Below are 20,027 nucleotides of genomic sequence, written 5' to 3'. Positions count from 1 at the left end.
CAAACGAAACTAGCGGATTATATCTGATAACCCCAAAATTTACTACAGGATAAAACTTAAAAACAGTCTATCGATTTTTTTTTATTTAATCGTTTATTCTTCGTATTATTATTTGAAAAGCGCTGAGAGAGTTATGTATTATATGTTGTTTTGCATGTCGTCGCCCTACTTTTTTTTGATAGGGCGTTTTTTTTTATCTTTAATTAATTTTTTTAAATATTTAAAAAATATATTTTAATGTGCATAAAAGCTTTCCATGGACATGCGTTTCTGGCTACCAGCCATCGTCAGCAAGGCCAGAGTTTATTTGATAAGGATCGGACCATGTCCCTGGATAACTTTTATGCACATAAAAAATATTTAAAAAAATAAAAAAAAATTTAAAAAAAACGTCCCGTTAAAAAAGAAAAAAAAAAAATGGCGGCGACATAAAAAAAAAAATAGGACATAACTCCCTCATCGCATTTCAAACGAACAATTACTCAATAAAATATCTTGTAATTTTATACTTAAAAATCTTCTGTTTGTTAAACGCTTACTTCATTCTTTCATTCAGCATTCTCATTATTTTTCTGTTTTTAAACATTTTCTAACATTTCAGTTTAATTTAAGAATTCATGTTCCCATTTTTTTATTTTTAATTTATTTTTTTAAATATTTAAAAAATATATTTTAATGTGCATAAAAGCTTTCCATGGACATGCGTTTCTGGCTACCAGCCATCGTCAGCAAGGCCAGAGTTTATTTGATAAGGATCGGACCATATCCCTGGATAACTTTTATGCACATAAAAAATATTTTAAAAAAATAAATAAAAAATAAAAAAAAACGTCCCGTTAAAAAAGAAAAAAAAAAAAAAATGGCGGCGACATAAAAAAAAAAATAGGACATAACTCCCTCATCGCATTTCAAACGAACAATTACTCAATAAAATATCTTGTAATTTTATACATAAAAATCTTGTGTTTGTTAAACGTTCACTTAATTCTTTCATTCAGCATTCTCATTATTTTTCTGTTTTTAAACATTTCCTAATATTTCAGTTTAATTTAAGAGTTCACGTTCCCACATATTTTTAAATAATGATAAATAATCGATTAAATAATAAAATACAAAATTACAAAATATTTGACGTAATTGTCTATTTGAGACTATCAGACGGGGGGGGGGGTTACCTGGGTGTAAAATACGCTTAAATATGATATTTTAATTTGTCCATATTTTGTCTATATATTATTATAGAGTTGTGATTTCAAAAGCAAAAAAAAAAAAAAAAGTATTTAGCTGCCATCAGCTAAAATCGAAACCGAAACTATAGCATTCAAAACTACTGATATTACCCCTGTACCAACGTGACACACATATGAACTGACTAAAAATTAAAAATAAGCTAAGATGAATGTAAAAAATGTATAATAATATTTTCAATTTGGACCCATTTTTGACTCCTTAAAAACAATTTTAACCGGTTAAAGACCCATAAAAGAATGATCCATAAAAAATCCAATCATTTGAGACCCCTAGCATTGCTCTGTGACTGTGAGAGAAGATAGAGTTTGGAGATATGGAGGCAGACAGACAGCCGTTTATATATTATATGTTCAGTTTTCCAAAAAAGTTATAAATATTACGAGCATTTCATTGTGAGATATTTTATCTCACCTGTTTTTGTTCCAAGACAATGGCAAAAAAGTGAACATAACAATCACAGCAAAGCATCCCTCTAAAATTCATTACAAATTTTATTCGTTCTTCGTTGCAAAAAAGGAAATGCCTAATTTGCCTTTGAATAGAGCTCGTAACAACCTCGAAATGTAATAGTTCTTTTATCTTCATCAGAAACTGGTATTCGAGTACAGCACTGTTTGAAGATCGGATTAATTACAGCTGTTGAAGGGGTTGGTATGATGCCTTCTGACGAAAAGATTCAATTCTCGACTTGAGTCGACATTACAGAAGTTCATAATTAATGTTCATTTGAAGGAAAAGTCATTAATGACAGGTCAATAATTCTGACCTTAAAAAAGTCTCTGGGAAACATATAATAATAACTTAGCCTAATCATTTAGGCTTTAAAATAAAGTCTCAGGAGACGAAAAGTTGGAAGCGTCCAAATGCCTCATATCCAAAAAGAGTTGAGTTCCATTCTTCTGCTTCGGCTGTTTTACTGGAACTACCTGTAAAGAGAAAAGGCATTCAAAAGCCCATTAAGCTCATTGCTGGCGGTTAAAACATTGACCAATTTGATTGGTCTAAACAAAGACAGTGGGAAGCCAAATCAGCCAATGAGGGGCTTGCTTATAATTGTAGAATTTCTCACAGTATGTGTTTATGCAATAGTGTAGGCATATGTGTATGTGTAACTTTGTTTTATTTTCCTTTTGTTGAAGTTCTCAGAAATCAAGGAGACCCCTTCATGAGACTAACACTTGAACTCTATATGAGATACATAAATATTCGAATGTTCATTAAAGTTTTTTTTTTTTTTTTTTATCTAAGTGTCAAAGAGGATGGACTATTTGGAAGGTTACTACCAGAGGCGCATCGTTACACTAACTGAATCAAGCGATTCGTTCAAGGTATCCTAGCTTTGCAATTTTTGTGTCTTCAAGCATCTTTCTTTCACAATATTTTTAAAACCTCTGTTCATGTTGTCATGACGTCTTATGACGTCATGACGTCTTATGACGTCATGATGTCTTAGCTTACTTTCTTAAATCGAGTATGGTGGACCAAAAGCATAAAGAAATCATGGCCCATATTTTTTTTTTTTTACAAAAGCATGTATGTAAAGCTGAACGTGTGTGTGTGTCTGGTCACGAATAGGCTCCTATATGGTTGACTATTTTAAAAAACTGATTACATATAATAATAAAAGATGTATTGAGGATCAGGAATGGATATGTTTGAAGTGTTCGTTCGCGCCTGATCGCATAGAATGGAAATATGTCACAAAGTTTAACAAGGTTTTTTTAATATAGATCTACAGAATATTGTGATAAGTGTTTCAGTGTGAACAGGTATGGTATAATAAATTATGGGGTTTATCTATTTTAGTTTTACTTTCATCATATATTGCCATTGTTTTGATACCCCCAAATTCGAAGCTATCTCTTTACAACCCTTCCTTTTCATAACCTATCATACTTTCATAAATCAGAGTCCATTTTCTGTAGGCTGTTTTTGAACCCAGTCAACGACGGGTACTTTTGCTAGTATATATATATATATATATATATATATATATATATATATATATATATATATATATATATATATATATATATATATATATATACCACGGGATTAAAGTTAAAAAATTCTGTCGATTTTATTGTGTAAGCAATTATTTATCATTTTTAAATATTTTTGGAAACGTGAACTTTTAAATTATGTTGACATGTTAGAAAATGTTTAAAAACAGAAAAATAATGAGAATGCTGAATGAAAGAATTAAGTAAACGTTCGTTAACAAACACAAGATTTTTATGTGAGCAATTGTTCATTTGAAATCCGACGAGGGAGTTCTTTCCGGTTTTGTTTTGCATGTCGCCACCTTCTTTTTTCTTTTTTGACAGGACGTTTTATTTTTAAAATTTTATTTATTTTTTAAATATTTTAAAAATATTTTTATGCACATAAAACTTATCCATGTGTTTCTGACTACCAGTTGTCCAGTTTGTATAAACTTATTAGAGAGCTTGATATTTTGCTTCTGAATTTAAGATTAAAATTAATTATTCATATTATTTGGATTATTCGAACCACTCTTCTCATCTTGAGTGTTATTCTCACAACGTTTCGGTCGATATAACTTTGGACTTTCTTCAGGTGTATCTTGTTGAACTTGGGAATCTGCACAAAATTTCAAACCCAACCCTTTATTTAATCTGCAGGGACCCAGGGAGTAGTGGATAAAGTACTTGATAAAATTCAGTTGCAATTTCCTGAAGGTTAAAGGTTCAATCCTCTGTGTGGGCGACACTCAAAATACAATTACGAATTACTTGGAACATCGATGATCAAATCTACGAGTAAATTTCCAATTTCTTGTTCTAAGTTTTCTACAAAGAAAAAAAAAACAAAAAAGAAGATTTTCAATATTATTGATAAAAGTAAAAGAAATCATCCCCATTTAAATCAATATTTTTAATTAATACAATAAAAATGAACTTTAGCTATTTTTTCGGCGCTTTTGCCATAGTCATCATTGGTCCAAGGGAGATAACTCTATTTTACCAACGGTTTCGTTCAGTTTTTCATATTAGAATTTGGGAAGCTATTAAACACTACGTGTAAAACGCGACGATATTGATATTTTTATTAAACAAAACAGTCGAGTAGTAGTAGTAGTAATAATAATAATAATAATAATAATAATAATAATAATAATAATCATAAAAAAATACAATACAATACAAAAATACCCACCCCACCCCAAAGTCACTTCTGGTCAACGGTAAGAAAAATGCTTTGTTTTTCAACTACTTTATTTAATGTTCGGTTTGAAATTCCGTGCAGATTCCAGAGTTCGACGAGATACACCTGAAGAAGGTCGGAGGTTACATCAACCTAAACGTTGTGAGAATAGCATTGAAGATGAGAAGAGTTGTTTGAAGAATCCAGTTAATACGAATGACCAATCGTAAACTCGCAAACAAAATATCAAGCCGTCTAATAAGCTTAAGCAAATTGGACAACTACCGTCAAATAAGTTGCGTACGTTTTCAGCTCCACAAATCTGCAATTAACACGCAAAGCTCCACAAATTTGCAGTTAACAACCAATCGACAAAAACATATAGATTTTAATTCTAATTATTTTTAAACGTTTCAAAAGCGAGCGGGGATAATAAATCATAAATTTAAAATCATTTAATAGATTATCAAACAAATCTTCAATTGTTTTCCTCATGTAATATTAAAATAAATAAATAAATAAATAAATAAACAGTGTGGAGGAGCTTGGTCGATATTCACCGATACCTTGTATCACGGTCGTGATGTGAGCATAGGTAAATGTTTTCCAATCCCCAACAAGAATAAAAAAAAAAAAAAAAAAAAAAAGATAAGGTTATCAGAAATGGCATGAAAACAAAGGCGAATTTAAAAAGTTCAATAGGACTTTTATTTAACAATAGAAAAAAGGCGAATGACGTTATTGTGTTGATGTATTTTTATGTGTGCATGTGTTGATTCAGCACGAGAGTTGAGAAGGTAATACAGTTAAAATGTTCAGGAAAGGAAAATTATTTCTCACTGCTCTGGCATTTCCATGTGAACAAGTTTGATGAATGATGCGCGCGAAGGTGGTTGTTTAACGTCAGGAAATCCGACGGAGTCGATGATTACACCATGCTGGTTGACTGACTGTGACTCGACTGACTGGTTTTGGCGCGTTTGCCTCGTTTTATCATGTACAAACCGGCTCCTAGAGAACTGTTAGAGGAAATATTTTTAATTTCTCTTTCTTTGCAATGCGATTGGCTGAAAACACAACATCCCTGTGACGTCAGGTACTTTCAAGTACATCGGCGCACAGAAGCAGAGTTTTAGTTTTTATGATCGTGAAAATTGCGTGGGTGTATACTGCAACTGTACGCACCACTGAAACGTTGCTTGTACAATCACTTAATATTTGTAGCGAGTCACTACAACAGTCACGTAGCCAATTAAATTTATTTTTTCAATTTGGCGCTCTTCTGGTATTCGTCATTGTGCTGAGGGAGAGCATTTTAAAAGATTCGTTCATTTTTTTTCACACGGCAATTTAAGACACTAAAATCAGCACAACTTTGAAGAATTGTCAGAAATAAAAAATGCGACTATTTTTTTTTTTTTTTTTAACAAAGACTGAAAACATTGTAAAAGAAAAGGAATTGTTATTGTGAGAAATTAACAACATAGCTATCGCCGATCTTTTTGCTAGAAATAACCCGAGATAAAAACAAGGACTTACCTACTGGATGTTTTATTAGTTCTGGTTTCGTCTTGCTAGATGTAGGTAGGCTAATTTAGCTGGTGATTTGGGTTGCGCAGTTATGTCGTTTGTAGACATTTTAGTTTGAGAAAAAGAAGCATACATAAATAGTTTGATAATTAATCAATTGCTCAATTTCCATTTCTTTGCCAATCCCATTAAAGAGAACTATAATTAAGTTCAAATTAGAGGACACATTAAGAGTTGCATTCAGTCCAAAATTTTGTTAGTCAAAATTTCCCTCAAAGGTGCAATCCCTATCTTCTGGCAGAAGTTATACATTAACCAATCAAGAATCCTGTCTTATTTCTATTAGACTGGCAAAACACAGTGTTGGTGATTAAGAGATGATGAGCGATGCAAATCATTAACAGCAGTAATCCATTACTGTTGTACTTGCCAACTCCATTTCTATTTTTTTTTTCATTTTTCTTAAACTTTTTCTTCTAGGGGATGGGACATCCAACCAGATGTCTGACATTTACCCCTATTTTAGTGAGTCCAACCAAGAGATCTTTTCAGGATTCTAGCCGTCCCTTTCAGTGCAATCGTTTGTATTTCACTTGCACTTGGTTCACCGGGTATGCTTGCTATGTACTTTTTAAAGTTCTTTTTCATAAGCCCAGTTGCACCTATGATGACTGGTATAATTGAAACGTCTTTTAATTTCCAATTTCGTTTCATATCATACATAAGTCCTTGATACTTTGTAATCTTTTCCCTCTCAACTCTGTTAAGCCCTGTATCATTGGGTACACTGACCTCTACTGATATCTCTTCCCATGTGTTGTATCCTGCACCGACTCAGGCATTGAAGTTTCTAAGAATGAGTAATTTGATTTCTTTGGAGGGTTTAAAGTTTTTGGTAGAAGCTGCCGTTCATCTCGTCCAGATTGGTCATCGTTGGAGCATATGTCCTGATTAGTGCAGCACGGCTACTCTCCACAGATAAGCCAATTGTCATGAGTCGATTACTGTTCCATCTTCTCTTGTTTTGATTTTGCCTGTGTTGTCATCTCTTATGCGTTGGTGGTTGCCAAATGGGTGCGTAAAATAAAAAAATAAAAAAACAACACAAGGATGAAAAACAAAAACAAAGACAAGAAGAAAACACATGATAACACAGACTCCAACATATTCTGTATATATTTATTCGACTCTGGATGTATGTGTGACACCATCGACTCTCTAAATGCTAAAGTCCACAATGCTGTGCCTATCACTTGTCATCAACTCATCTCGGTTTTTTTAAGGTCTCTCAATCTGGTCCACACCACAATTTGCCTTCAACTGTGTCAAAGTTGCAAATGTCATCCACTGGACTCTGTCCTCTGAAAATCGTTTTGACTATTGCTAACTCCAAACAGTCTGCAAATTGCTCCCAGCCGTTAACTCATAGCCACTCCTTAAAGTTCCCACAAACCAAATCTAAATATATCTACATCCATTGTCTTGTGCTTTTGTTACTGTCATTGCTACACCCTGAGCAACAATCTCATATCAACAATTTGTTTAGTCTACTTCAGTGAACAGTTTTCTATCTACTGTCTTTTCACCAACCCTATTTCCTCTATTACCTGATAAACTTAACCCTAAACCTACTTCATTTTCTTCTGTTATATTTCCTCTTTCTTTTCTCTCCTATTTCCTAACACTTGGGGTGTTGAGTTATTGAAAGTATCAAACCTCCTCAGCCACACCAGTTTTAGACAGGGCTGCTATGTCCACACTGTAGTGACCCAACTCTCTGGCAGGGCAGTTCGCTTTCAGAGTCTGCCTGCTTTCAGGTTGTCAAGAAGAGTTCATACGTTCCACATACCTATGATGAATGAAGTCACCGCTTGTTGTCTTGTAGGTTTTTAAATGCTGATTTGGGGATCCCTACCAGTTGCACTAGGTTGGACTAGATATGATGAAGCTCGTAATTTTCAGAGCATCTTTTCTAACCCCTTCCTAATGCTGTTACATATAAGGGACTTTACGTCAGTAGCAATTGAGTTAGCTGATGTGAATTTTGGCAAGGATCACAGTTAGTGCATGTCAGGATAACCCAGATCTGTAAAATAGAACCGTTCCCAGAAACAGGTGACAAAGTTGAGGCAGGGGGTAACAAATCAAATGCTGAACAAAACAGACGATGAATGGTGCCACGTTTTCGAGCAAGAGAAACAAAGATTTTAAATCTTTATCTAGAAGCCATACAGATGGGACACATCGCCAAAAATTGGAATAATCTAGGCTGAATGTCTGTCCATCTGCATCACTCATTTCTTATGTTAAAAAATTAATTTGGTAAACAATTAGCTTAGACTTGCAAGGAGACCCAGTGTTGCTCGCGATTGAATGATGATCAACGAATGTTTCACACTCCATATTTTTATTGTCATCGAAATCGGTGAAATTGCTAATTTCCCAACCAAATCACTTGATTGCCTGCTCTAGTTGGGGACCCATTATGGTACACTGGGAGGAAGCTCACATGCCTCCCCGCAGTGACTAAATTCACAATACATTGTAGTTGACATTGCATCATAGAAAACCTACTGTTAATTTTATAAAATTATTTTTATATATAACGACTTGAATTAATGTTTAAAATGCAAAAATCGAGTATCATAGTTCAACTGCGCTCTAAACAGAAACATTCATTTTAATCGCACCCCTGTCATATCAAAGAACCTACTGTTGATTTTATATGTTGAACATTTCCCGTTATGTGATAATAAAACCTCTCAAAATCACCTGTTTCTTCTTTTATTGGATTTTTTTTTTTATTATTGATACTTATCAAAGACATTCCAACATAAAACCTTTCTAAGAACACTGCCAGATACATAAGGTACAATTGCATTAAATTTCATAAAAATCGGCCCAGCTATTGTGAAGTCTATAAGGAACGAATTCACATGCACATAAAGTTCCTTTTATATAATAGTAGAAGATAGTCTCCTAAGTACAGTCTCTCTAAATAAAATCCTTGAAGAAAAACTCAGCGAACGTCTCCCTTGTGTTTTTTCTTGCAGGAAAAGTTTTACTCGTCTTAGTTAAACAGATGAGACGATTGATAACCATTAGATGAAACGGCAACACCTGAAAGAGCAGCAAAGAGAAACAGCGATGATGAAAGGAATAAAAATTGCAGCACATATAAACATGCCGCGCACGTATGTATGAAGACATTTGGCTTATTGATTGATTGCTAATGAAAACATTACATATGGAGGTGAGCAGTGCATTCCTAGAGAGGGTTGTTCAGTCACTCAGTGGTCTGCCAGGTTCCTCTGCTGCTTTGGTCAAAAGGAAGATGATTGCATAACTTGAGCTGCTTGTACATCACTGTTCACATTCTCTTGCTTAGAATAAATCTGAATAGCAAGACATAGTCAGGACGACTGGAGATAGTTCTGATGACAGGAGTTTCCAGAAACTCACCAATTTAACCAAAGTGATTACTTGCAGAGAATTTTTTTTTCAGGGTTGTTTCCCTGACAATAGACTGCCTTTTAGGACTGATGAGCTCCACCTGGAATTAGTCCAGATGTCTGTCTGCTGGATAGGTGATGGATGAAGGGAAGGAGTGCTGCATAAGTGATGGACAATGCCAGAAAATATTGGATCTGAGCAAAACCAGATGTAAATTGGATTTACGTCAATGCTACATTCCGATCAAAGAATCGAGATCATCAAACAATGAGAAAATATTTTAACTGGATTGGAATTGCTAAAAGCGCAGAGCAATAAAACAATCAAAATTTCAAATGGAACATCAAAATAAGCAAACAATCAGATTCTGATCAAAGAATGTGGGTGATGTCAATATAAGTCATAAACAAAGGCCGTCAGTAGGAGAGAGAGAGGGAGAGAGAGAGAGAGAAAGCTAGAGTGACACTTCTACCGTCACCGTACCAGCCAAACACATCAGCCAACTAGATGAATTTGTGTAAATTTGGGTATATAGCCTTTTTCTTTTTTAATCAAATGGTAAAGTTTTTGTGTAATTATAATCTAAATAACATTCTTCTTGTTCTTTCCTTATTTGAAAAAGGCCGAATACAATTTTTACAGATCAAACTACTTCAAAAAAGGCCAAATTCATGAAATTTGGCTCTCAAAAGGCTAATCTGACAACCCGCTACAAGAATGAGAGTGATTTCCCTTTGATGTGAGCTCATTTTCAAATACCATTATAATAATAATACATGATCACTCATAATAATTTAGAAGTGCAACAGTTCTTCACCAAAGAAAGAAGTCTACAAAATGTTAAGTAAAAAAAGGGAACATTTGAAAGAAACAAGGAGGAAAAATATTGTCTGCTAAGAGGTGCTGGACTGAAGGAGTAAATTAAACATTGTCTCTAACGATGTGATTTTACTATGTAGCACAATGTTACTTTCTCAGTATTTATTAGTACTTTTTAATTTATCTCATTTGGGTGAGTTTTATATTTAAAAGGCAATGAAAACTATTTTCATAGAAATGTTAATAAACTCACATCTGCAGCATATTATTAGTTTTTCTGTCTAAATAAATAATAATAACAAATATCAGCTTAATTAAAACATTTGTTGATTCAATACGTTTCTCATTCTATAGAATTTCCATGGGTCTTGTTAGTGTTTTAATACTGAAGTAAAACTGAACAACCAAACTATCTTGTTTAATTATTGGAATTGGAAAGCGCCCCATCTTATATGAAATGGAGATTTGGTATCTGTTTGAACCGAAACTTTACTACTTTCATTAATTTTAGTATTTTTCGATGTTTAATTCGGAGGGAGGTGAGCTAGTGTAGTATCTGTTCTGTTGTCATGATACCATTCTCCCAGGTATTACTTCTTCCTTTGGTGATGATTAGTGTAGTATATGTCCATTAGTCATGATATTGTCCTCCCAGGCGGGGAAGGTGCAGTGTAGTACATGTTTGTTTGTCATATATAATACAAGCAAAAATATTTTTGCTAGTTAAAAAAAAAAAAAAAAAATTGCAAAATAGTCTTTAAATCAAGTGAAGGGTCGAAGATGAAAACATTCGTCCGAATAATAAAAAATTATTTCAGTTTTTCCATTTGCAAGAATAAAAAAAAAAAATCAGAAAAAAAAAATATTACCATTTCCATCAATTTTAATTAGGATTCAGTATAATTACAAAAGAGAACCAAATTAGTAGGCAAGCTTTCATTTGTTATACAATAAACGAATAGATACGCGCGTGTGTGTGTGTGTGTGTATATATATATTATATATATGTGTACATACACACGCACAGTTCACATATATATTTAGAAAGTTTCATCATAGGATATCTTTTTATAGTTTCTTTCATTTTGCATTGAATAAATATCAACATTTTTTAAATTTTTTTTGTTCATTTTCCTCTCTTAAAAGCAAAGAAAAAAAATTTGAGAGGTTCATTTTTTTTTATGAAATTGCTTAGAATTAAAAAAAGAAAAAAAAATACATATACGGGTTGTAGATGCAGCAAATATAAACGTATAAATGAGTCTTTATATATATTTTTACTTTTGAGAAATTCTTAGGTTACTGGCGGAGTGTATCTGATGGTTTACAACCCAAAAAACTGCAGCGAAACCAGTTCCTCACTGATAACTTGGAGAATCTACAAGATATATATATATACATATATATATATTAGTGATGGGACGATTCCAATAATTTTTCCCCCGATTCCGACACAATTACTGATTCCGTGCTAAATTACTGATTCAAATTCTTTTAAATCTCTAAATATTTAACTACAGAGTTGTTATTTCTCCCGATTTTTGTGAAAACATTAAATATGCAGATAATTTCCTAAACGTCAAAATACTCTTGTGGAGGAAGATCTATCGATTTGAGCTTTACTGACAATTTAAAATCAATAAATATTTATTATTCTATCATTATTACCAGCAATGGAAGATTTTGCTTTAAACGAAATCAAATAGAAAAGACAATTAAAAGAATCGTTTTGGCATCGGAAAATTTTTTTTCTAATCTAATACACTATATTGCTATTTTTCCTTTTAAACGTATCGTCTCCCATTTCACTCGATTTTATTAAAAAAAAAAAAAAAAAAAAAAAAAAGAAAGAAATAATAAAGAAATAAAAAGGAAATCCCTTGATCCAGCTTCTGAAAAATGAGGGCGAAACTGGTCAGCTGGTCTTCCCCATTCATTTCTTTTTTTTTTTTTTTTTTTTCCACTTTTAATCATGAACATCAAAACGGGTCTTCCTATCATGATTGCAATAATGAAATCTTGTACTTCATATAAAACTATGATATATATATATATATACATATATATATATATTGTGTGTATTTATGCAGCATATTTTCATTAAGACAAACGTTATTGAACAACATAATTTTTCAGGTGACCCAGATAGTATTTTTTATCAAATTTTCGTATACGTCAGATCCTTCGTGAGCTGACAATGAAAAAAAAAATTACTTTGAACTTTTTTTTATTTTTTTAACTAGTCAAGCACTCTGCAAGCAATCATGTCCTACACACAGTATCCTATCACTCACGTGTCCATTTAAAAAAGCCATAAAGCACTGCACTGTTTGACAAACTCAGCAAATATGAATAAGCCAGGCTAATACACCACCTGAAGATGACTGAATAAATCAAAAGTACTTGTGAAAAATGGAGTACAAAACCTATGAATCCAACATATGATGGACCATCAAAAAAAAAAAAAAAAAATAAATTGTAAATAATTAAGAAAGACTTATTAAGCAGAAGCATTCGGTGTTGGTCAATAACGTTTGTTTAAGGGGTGAGGATGTGTTGAAAAAAAAAAATCAATAAATCGCAAATCTCAGAGATAAAATACAAATTATTTATATAAAACCTATATGTTACATATTTCAGAGATGTACCATGGTTTTATTGCAGTGTATCTGCCTTTTAAAAGGCTTATAAAAATCCAAACAAATCATTAGCGGCTCGTGTCATTCTTTGATTTATTTTTCATTCCATGAATTGCTGGATTTTTAAAAGGCAGATACACTGCAATGAAATCATGGTATTTCTCTGAAATATAGGTTTTATAAAAATAATATATAAATTATTCATATATATATATATATATATATATATATATATATATATAAACGACATTAGCGTTAATGTAATATCTTCCGAATATTTTGTTGAAAGTAAGTTATAAATACGAGCTATTCCAATAAGGAATATGTCCTCGACACTCAGTCTAAAAGTGACTTTGTTGCTGTTGGGTTGACGTATGGTTAGGTTTCATCAAGAGATTGTCCCTCCCAGGCTTTACTTTCACTTTGAGAAGGGGTTAGTTGATTGCTAACTGCCTAGAGTGTCTCTACCGAGGGAATACGCTAGTTCCAGTGTTCTGACTTTTCAAAACCACATTTGACCTTGTGTCAAATTCACTCTGGAGAAGAGATAAGTAAAATACTGGCTGTAGTGACCCAGCATTGCCTGGGGTTCCATTATGTTTAAATTTGTTTTATGTTCTATAAATATTTCTTAAAATAATTTTTGAGATTTAAAATAACCGTTTCATTACAATAACACTGCACTGCTTTAAAAAAAAAAAAAAAAAAAAAAAAACCCTGCCGGCATAGATCCTCTAATTGTAATAACCTCTTAGAATCTCCAACCATTTCAATAACAGACAAGTTTGTTTCGGAATTTTTGAGATGAGGACTGATAATTTGTATTATTTGGACTACTATTCTCATCTTGTAATGTTATTCTTATAACGTTTCAGCCGAAGTAACCTGCAACCTTCTTCAGAGGAATCTTGATTAACTCGATAATCTAAATCTTGAACTTTGGAATCTATACAGCATTTAAACCTTTTATTCAACCACCTCAACTTGGGGTGCAACGGATAAAGTGCTAAGTTATAATCAGTTTTAAGTGACAGTCTTTTGAGGGTCGACGGTTCAACCATCAGTATAATCAATACTATGTAAGAATATAATTACGAATCATTTAAGACTTCTACCGAATCATGCAGGGCTCTACATTGCGAGTGAAACAGTCACATTTGCGAATGATTTTTCAAAGTGGCGACTAGAAATAATGAAACGCTTATCTTTTGGCGATTGTATTTCTTTCACCGACAATCTTCCAAAGCTCGCTACTGAATGAAAAATATCTTTTCAACTTTTTTTTTTTATAAAGCGAACAAAGTTAAATTATTTAAACAATAAAGGTTTAATAAGACAATGTACTCTTATTTTGTTAACGAAGGCTGTTTAAAAAAATATCTGAAGAAATTAGAATGTTTATACCTTCAAGTATCAACATAAAATGTGTTATATATTAAGAATTACACTTATTAAAAAAAAAAAACACACAGAAAAATCTTTGATGTACATACTCTTCACAGAACTAAGATGTCATATTCTAAAAATCATGTGAGTTTGGCTAGTAACTTTTCCATTTGACTAGTAAACGAAAATATTTAGTTGTCAAAGGTCAACTAAAAATAAGTTTGTCTGTAGAGTCCTGTCATGGCTGATGGAACAAGAACAATCTAGTTTCGTGGATTAAATAAATGGTTCTGTATGAGATTCCGTACAGATTCAAGAGTTTAACAAAATATACCTGAAGAAGGCCGGAGGTTATATCAGCTGAAACATTGTGAGAATAACATCCAAGAGGAGAACAGAAGTGCGAATAATCCAAACAAATAGTTCTTTTGGTCAGTTAACATACTTCCTAACTTTCGGCATAGTACTACCAGAAGCAGTGACAAGGCAAATCAGTTCCTTTCGCTTTTTTTCTCTTACCCCTATATCTCCTCTGCGGTGTACTCTTTTTTTTTTTTTCTTACATTTTCCCGATATTTATATACTTTCATTAACATTTATTACTAGTAGGCCACACAGCGTTGCCCGGTCGTAAAATGTGCATAAATATTATATTTTAATTCACACAGAAATACTGTAGGTATTAAATGTGATGTTAAATTTCTTCAAAAAATAAAATGAATTAAAAAACGGAAAGAAACTGAGACATGTGCATGCAAGTATTATGTTTTTTCTAAACAGTTCAATTCTTGTAAGTAAAAAAAAAAAAATACTTGAGCTGATATCGAAACCAAAACCTAGAGACAATGAGTCAAGTATGATAACCATTAGGCCAGCTTGACATGATCTTTAAAATGTGTTTTTAAACCTACTTATTCGGAACATAATGTGAATGATTTGCACATGCGTACGATAACCATCAGGCCAGCTCGACCCGATCTTTAAATAGTGTTTTCAAACCTGCTTATTCTTAACATATGTAATCTGTCATGGGAACCATGCACACATTTTCAATTTTGACCCCTTAGCAGCCCTTTTTTCCAGATGAAAACCAATTAAAAAGTTTTCCGCATGTTTGAATACCCTATATACTAAATTTCAAGTCTGTAGATAAAAAATTTGTTGAGTATATAGGTTGAGAAGTGTCCTCATGCACATTCTTACTTTTATAGATAGATAAAGATTCAAATAAAAAACTTATTTTTATAATTTCATAAACATATATTTCTTATAAAATTTCCAATAAAATAAAAGCTTATTTTTGTAAGTTTGTTATTAAAAGTGCAAATAAAGACTAATTATGTTATTTTTATCTTTTTATAATTTTGTTAGATTTTACTGTTTACTTTTTTATAATATTCTTTTCTTATATTTTATTTCAATAAATCGCTTTACAACAGGAATACTGAAGAATGATAAAAGTGAAGGAACTGATTTGCCTTGTCACTGCATCCGGTAGCAGCTACGCCGGAAGTTAGGAAGTATGTTCACTGACTATAACCGTCCTTTTATTTTACTGTTTATTTACGACCGAATAACGTTAGGAGCGTCCACCATGTTTCAGTGTAAGTAATGCACAAAACCATGGTGACCTGGCTATTTAGGTGCCCAGTGAACGTTTTTAGTGCATATTTAAAATTACGTTTAGTTAAACAAAAAAAAAAAAAATACAGAAAAATCTTTATGATGTACATACTCGTCATGAAACAAAGATGTCATATACCAAAAATCACATAATTTGGTCAAGTAGTTTTTTTTTTTAATTAAGAAAATCAAATTTTATGAGGAAGCAAGGAGGAAGTCAGGAGCAGCCATATTGTTTTAAATTTTGCCAAAATCCAAGGGTGACAATTCAATTTGACTACAGAGATTTTATTTTGTATTCAAAATAACTAAAAACTTTTTCAATTGTTAAAAATCGTAAAATTTAATTTTCTTAATTAAAAAAAAAAACTACTTGATCAATTTATGTGATTTTTGGAATATGACATCTTTGTTCTATGATGAGGGCGTACATTATAGTTTCCTCTATTTTGCTTTTTTTAATGAAGTGTAATTCTAAATAAGCACCTCTTTTTTTTCTTTGCTTTTTTTTTTGTAGTTTCTGTAAAAGTTTGAAAATAATTTAAGAAATATTTTTGTCAATTTTTGAGATGAGGATTTTATTTGGATTATTCGGATTAGAGTTCTCATCATCATTCGAAATTCCGTGCAGATTCCAGTGTTCAACAAAAAGATTCTCCAAGTTCAACAAGGAAAAGGTTGGAAGTTACGTCGGCCAAAACACTCAAGATAACAGTTGTCCGAATAATAATTTGAGAAAATTTCTGATAAATTTTTATTTAATTTTATGGTTCTTGTGCAGAATTCTCCCTACATCAAAAAAGAACAAAAAACAAATTTGTATAATATACATGCCTGTGACAAAATGAAAATATCATATTCCAAAAATCACTTAAATTGATCAATTAATTTTATTTTTAAATAAGAAAATCTAATTTTATGAGTGTCCAACTAGTAACTGTCTCACCTGAAATTTTGAAAAAAAAAAAAAAAATGTCAACAAGCAAAGGGAGATAAATCCATATAATTCATATTTATTAGCTTTATGTTATGATGCCTACGAATTCTCATTAATCACTTAATGATTTTTTTAATAAAAATAATACTTGATCAATTTACGTGTTTTTTGGAATATGATTTTTTTTAATACAAGGGAAATTCTGGAAAAGAACCAACTTTTTCACCTACTATATTGCAACGTTACGAGTGTATGTTATATATCAATATAAACTACAGCAGCAGCAGCACTATGCCATAGTGAACAGTTGGATGTTTACATAAACCTTTTTTTTTTTATGACATCTTTTTTTTTTTTTGTGATTTCTCTGACTTTCAGAAATACTTAATTTAGGAAAGTTCTGGAATTTTTTTTTAAATTTAAAAAAAGATGTGATCATAAAAATGACTGAGAAAGTTTCATATAATTTCTTTAAAAATAAATTATTGGTTCTTATTTAAAATTTAACCAAGTTAAAAAAAAAAAAAAAAATACAGAAAAATCTTTACGATGTACATACCCGTCACAGAATGAAAATGTCATATTCCAAAAAATCACGTAAATTGATAAAGTAGTTTTAATTTTTAACCAAGAAAATGAAATTTTATGAATATTTGAGAAGTAATCGTCTCATCTTCCGTTATAAAAAAACAAAAAAAGATGTCAAGAATCAAAGGGAGATAACTCAACGATAATTCATTCTAGATGCCGATAAATTTCTATTAGTGCATTCATTCTTTTTGCGGATTGTTATCCTCATCTTCATATTTGTTTCACCAAGCTTCGGACAACTCATCCTCTGGGCTTCTGCAGGCAATTAACTGCAACGGGACAGGGATGCCGAGTCTTGTAACTTATCCCCAGTAATTACTGCCTTCTATAAAAAATAATAAATTAGCATTAATCGCTAAAAAATTTTCTTTATAAAAATAAAACTACTTGATTAATTTACATGATTTTTGGAATATTGCATTTCTGTTCAGTGATGACTATGTACAGCATAAAGATTTTTCTGTAACTTTTTTGTTGTTGTTGTTGTTGAATTCTAAATAAGCACCAAATTATTTGAGAAAAAAATTTTCTTATTTATTTTGCACTCCAAATGAGTATACTAATAAGAATTAAAAACAAAATTTAAGCTTTTATTTTATAGCAAAATATAGACATTGAAACCCTCCCATCCCAATGGTGATTTATAAAATTTTTTTTTTTGCTTGAGTTTTATAGGAAGATTGAAAAAGAGAAAGAGGGAATGGAGTTGGGAGAGTAGCAAAGAGGTGTGGGGTGGGGAAACGTGTACGAGGAGGACGGGATTTATTTCTTCTTTTTCAGTTCTTCGAATCGTCGGGTCAGGTCGTCAAAATCAACATCCTCGTTTGTGTCGGTGTTTGTCGTGTTTCCCAAATCGGGCAACGTGTTTGATGGAACGGCGGGCAAATCAGGGAACATGTCCTCTCCGGCTTTCGGCTTGTTCGGTTGGTTGATGATGAAACCGATCGGGGCTGGTGGGTAGTCGTGGGATGACCTTGTCTCCATGCCAGGCACTGGACCAGAGTTGCCAGGATAAGCAGGCGGGATGTTTGGATGCTGGAATAAAATAAAAAAAAATGAGAAAATGAAAGAAGAGAACCCAATGGAGCTTATAGAAAGGACATTCCTATAAGAGGCCTGGAAGTCATGCAACTATGGTCCAAACAGGAAGATATGAACATATAGAAAACTAAATTTCTACTAAGTAATAATTATGGTTATAATCAGTTAACATACTTCCTAGCATACAGTGTGGTTGCTACTGAAAGCAGTGACAAGGCAAATCAGTTCATTTATTTTTATTGTTCTTCAGTATTTCTATTGTGAAGCGATTTATTGAAATAAAATATAAGAAAAGGACATTATTGAAAAGTATACAACAAAGATTAACAAAATTATACAGTAAAATACGTAATACGCAATAAAAATTAACAAAGTTATACAAATAAAAACAACACAATTAGTCTTTATTTGCACTTTTAATAACAAAACTAAAAAAAATGGTTTTATTTTTTTTGAAATTTTATAAGAAATATGTTTATGAAATTATAAAAACACGTTTTTTGGGGAATTTTAAAAACAAGTTTTTTTTATTTGAACTTATATAATCAATATAAGTTTATGAAAGTATAAAAATGAAATTATTGAAATCAAAATCCATACTCATATAAATTCGTTTTTCTTTTGTGTGTATCGATATTCATATTAAAAACCCTCTTTTCTATTTATTTAAAAAGAAAAAAATTTTTTTTTTTTTTTTTATATATGGATCGTGCAATTGCATTCATCTGCAAAAGATCTAGCTAATTTGCATATTCTTTTAAACATTCATTTTAATTAATTCCCTATTAGTTTTTTCGGTTTTCTTATGGGATAATCATCTTTAGTTAACTATTACGTGTAATTATATTCATGCAGATATTCTACATGATTTATACATGTATAATATTTGCGTAAAAAGTTTATAGTAAACACAAAATTGTTTCCATATATATTTATGTATACGTATATATTTTTGTTTAATCTATCTATATATCTATAAAAGTGAACGTGTCTGTGTACATTTCCCTACGCAATAACTGCCAATTTTAAGCCTACAGACTCGAAATTTAATATACAGGGTACATTTGGGAAACTCTTTGGGATTGGTTTTCGGCCAGAAATTTGGCTGTTAAGGGGTCAAAGTTCAATGATTTGACCTTTGAGAACTCTACCAAACTCCTCCAACAATTTTGAGTCTAAACACTTGAAATTTTAGATATAGGTTCCTTGGACATGGATCTAACTTAATAACTTGATTTGAGCCCCAAACAATAAATGTTAAGGGGTCATAATAAGGGTCAAATTAAAAAAAAATTGACCGCTTTTTTTTTTTTTTTTTTGTTCAACATACCCCTCCAAACACCCGGGCAACGCCGGGTGTAAATGCAAGTAACAAATAAAATTATTGAAATCAAAATAACAAAATTTCAAACATAAGAAAAAAATGTATCTGATGCATAATATTCTCAAAATAGTTTTAAAAGATTTAAAAAAAATGTTTTCAATAAACAAAAAACCCAACTAATTTCAATAATTCTTAATTAAAATAAGACTGAAAACTTTTTAATTATTGAATAAAAAAACGATTGGAAAAATGTAATAAAAAAGAG

General features: G+C 31.6%; 1 protein-coding gene across 1 annotated transcript in view; it reads right to left on the bottom strand.

Annotated features, from left to right (window-relative positions):
* Positions 1–17,966: 17,966 nt before the first annotated feature.
* The window catches only part of LOC145247926 (IST1 homolog), a 60,547-nt gene continuing 58,486 nt past the window's right edge, over positions 17,967–20,027 (bottom strand). Inside the window, exon 3 of the mRNA XM_080109565.1 lies at positions 17,967–18,432. Within this exon, the coding sequence (XP_079965691.1) occupies positions 18,160–18,432 (273 nt within the window). The 3' untranslated portion in view covers positions 17,967–18,159. The remainder of the gene's footprint in view (positions 18,433–20,027) is intronic.

The sequence above is a fragment of the Euprymna scolopes genome, chromosome 26 (assembly GCF_053919585.1).
Source record: "Euprymna scolopes isolate OS-2025 chromosome 26, ASM5391958v1, whole genome shotgun sequence".
Taxonomy (NCBI): domain Eukaryota; kingdom Metazoa; phylum Mollusca; class Cephalopoda; order Sepiida; family Sepiolidae; genus Euprymna; species Euprymna scolopes.
Note: the sequence above shows the minus strand (reverse complement) of the source record. Positions and strands in the feature narration are given on the sequence as shown.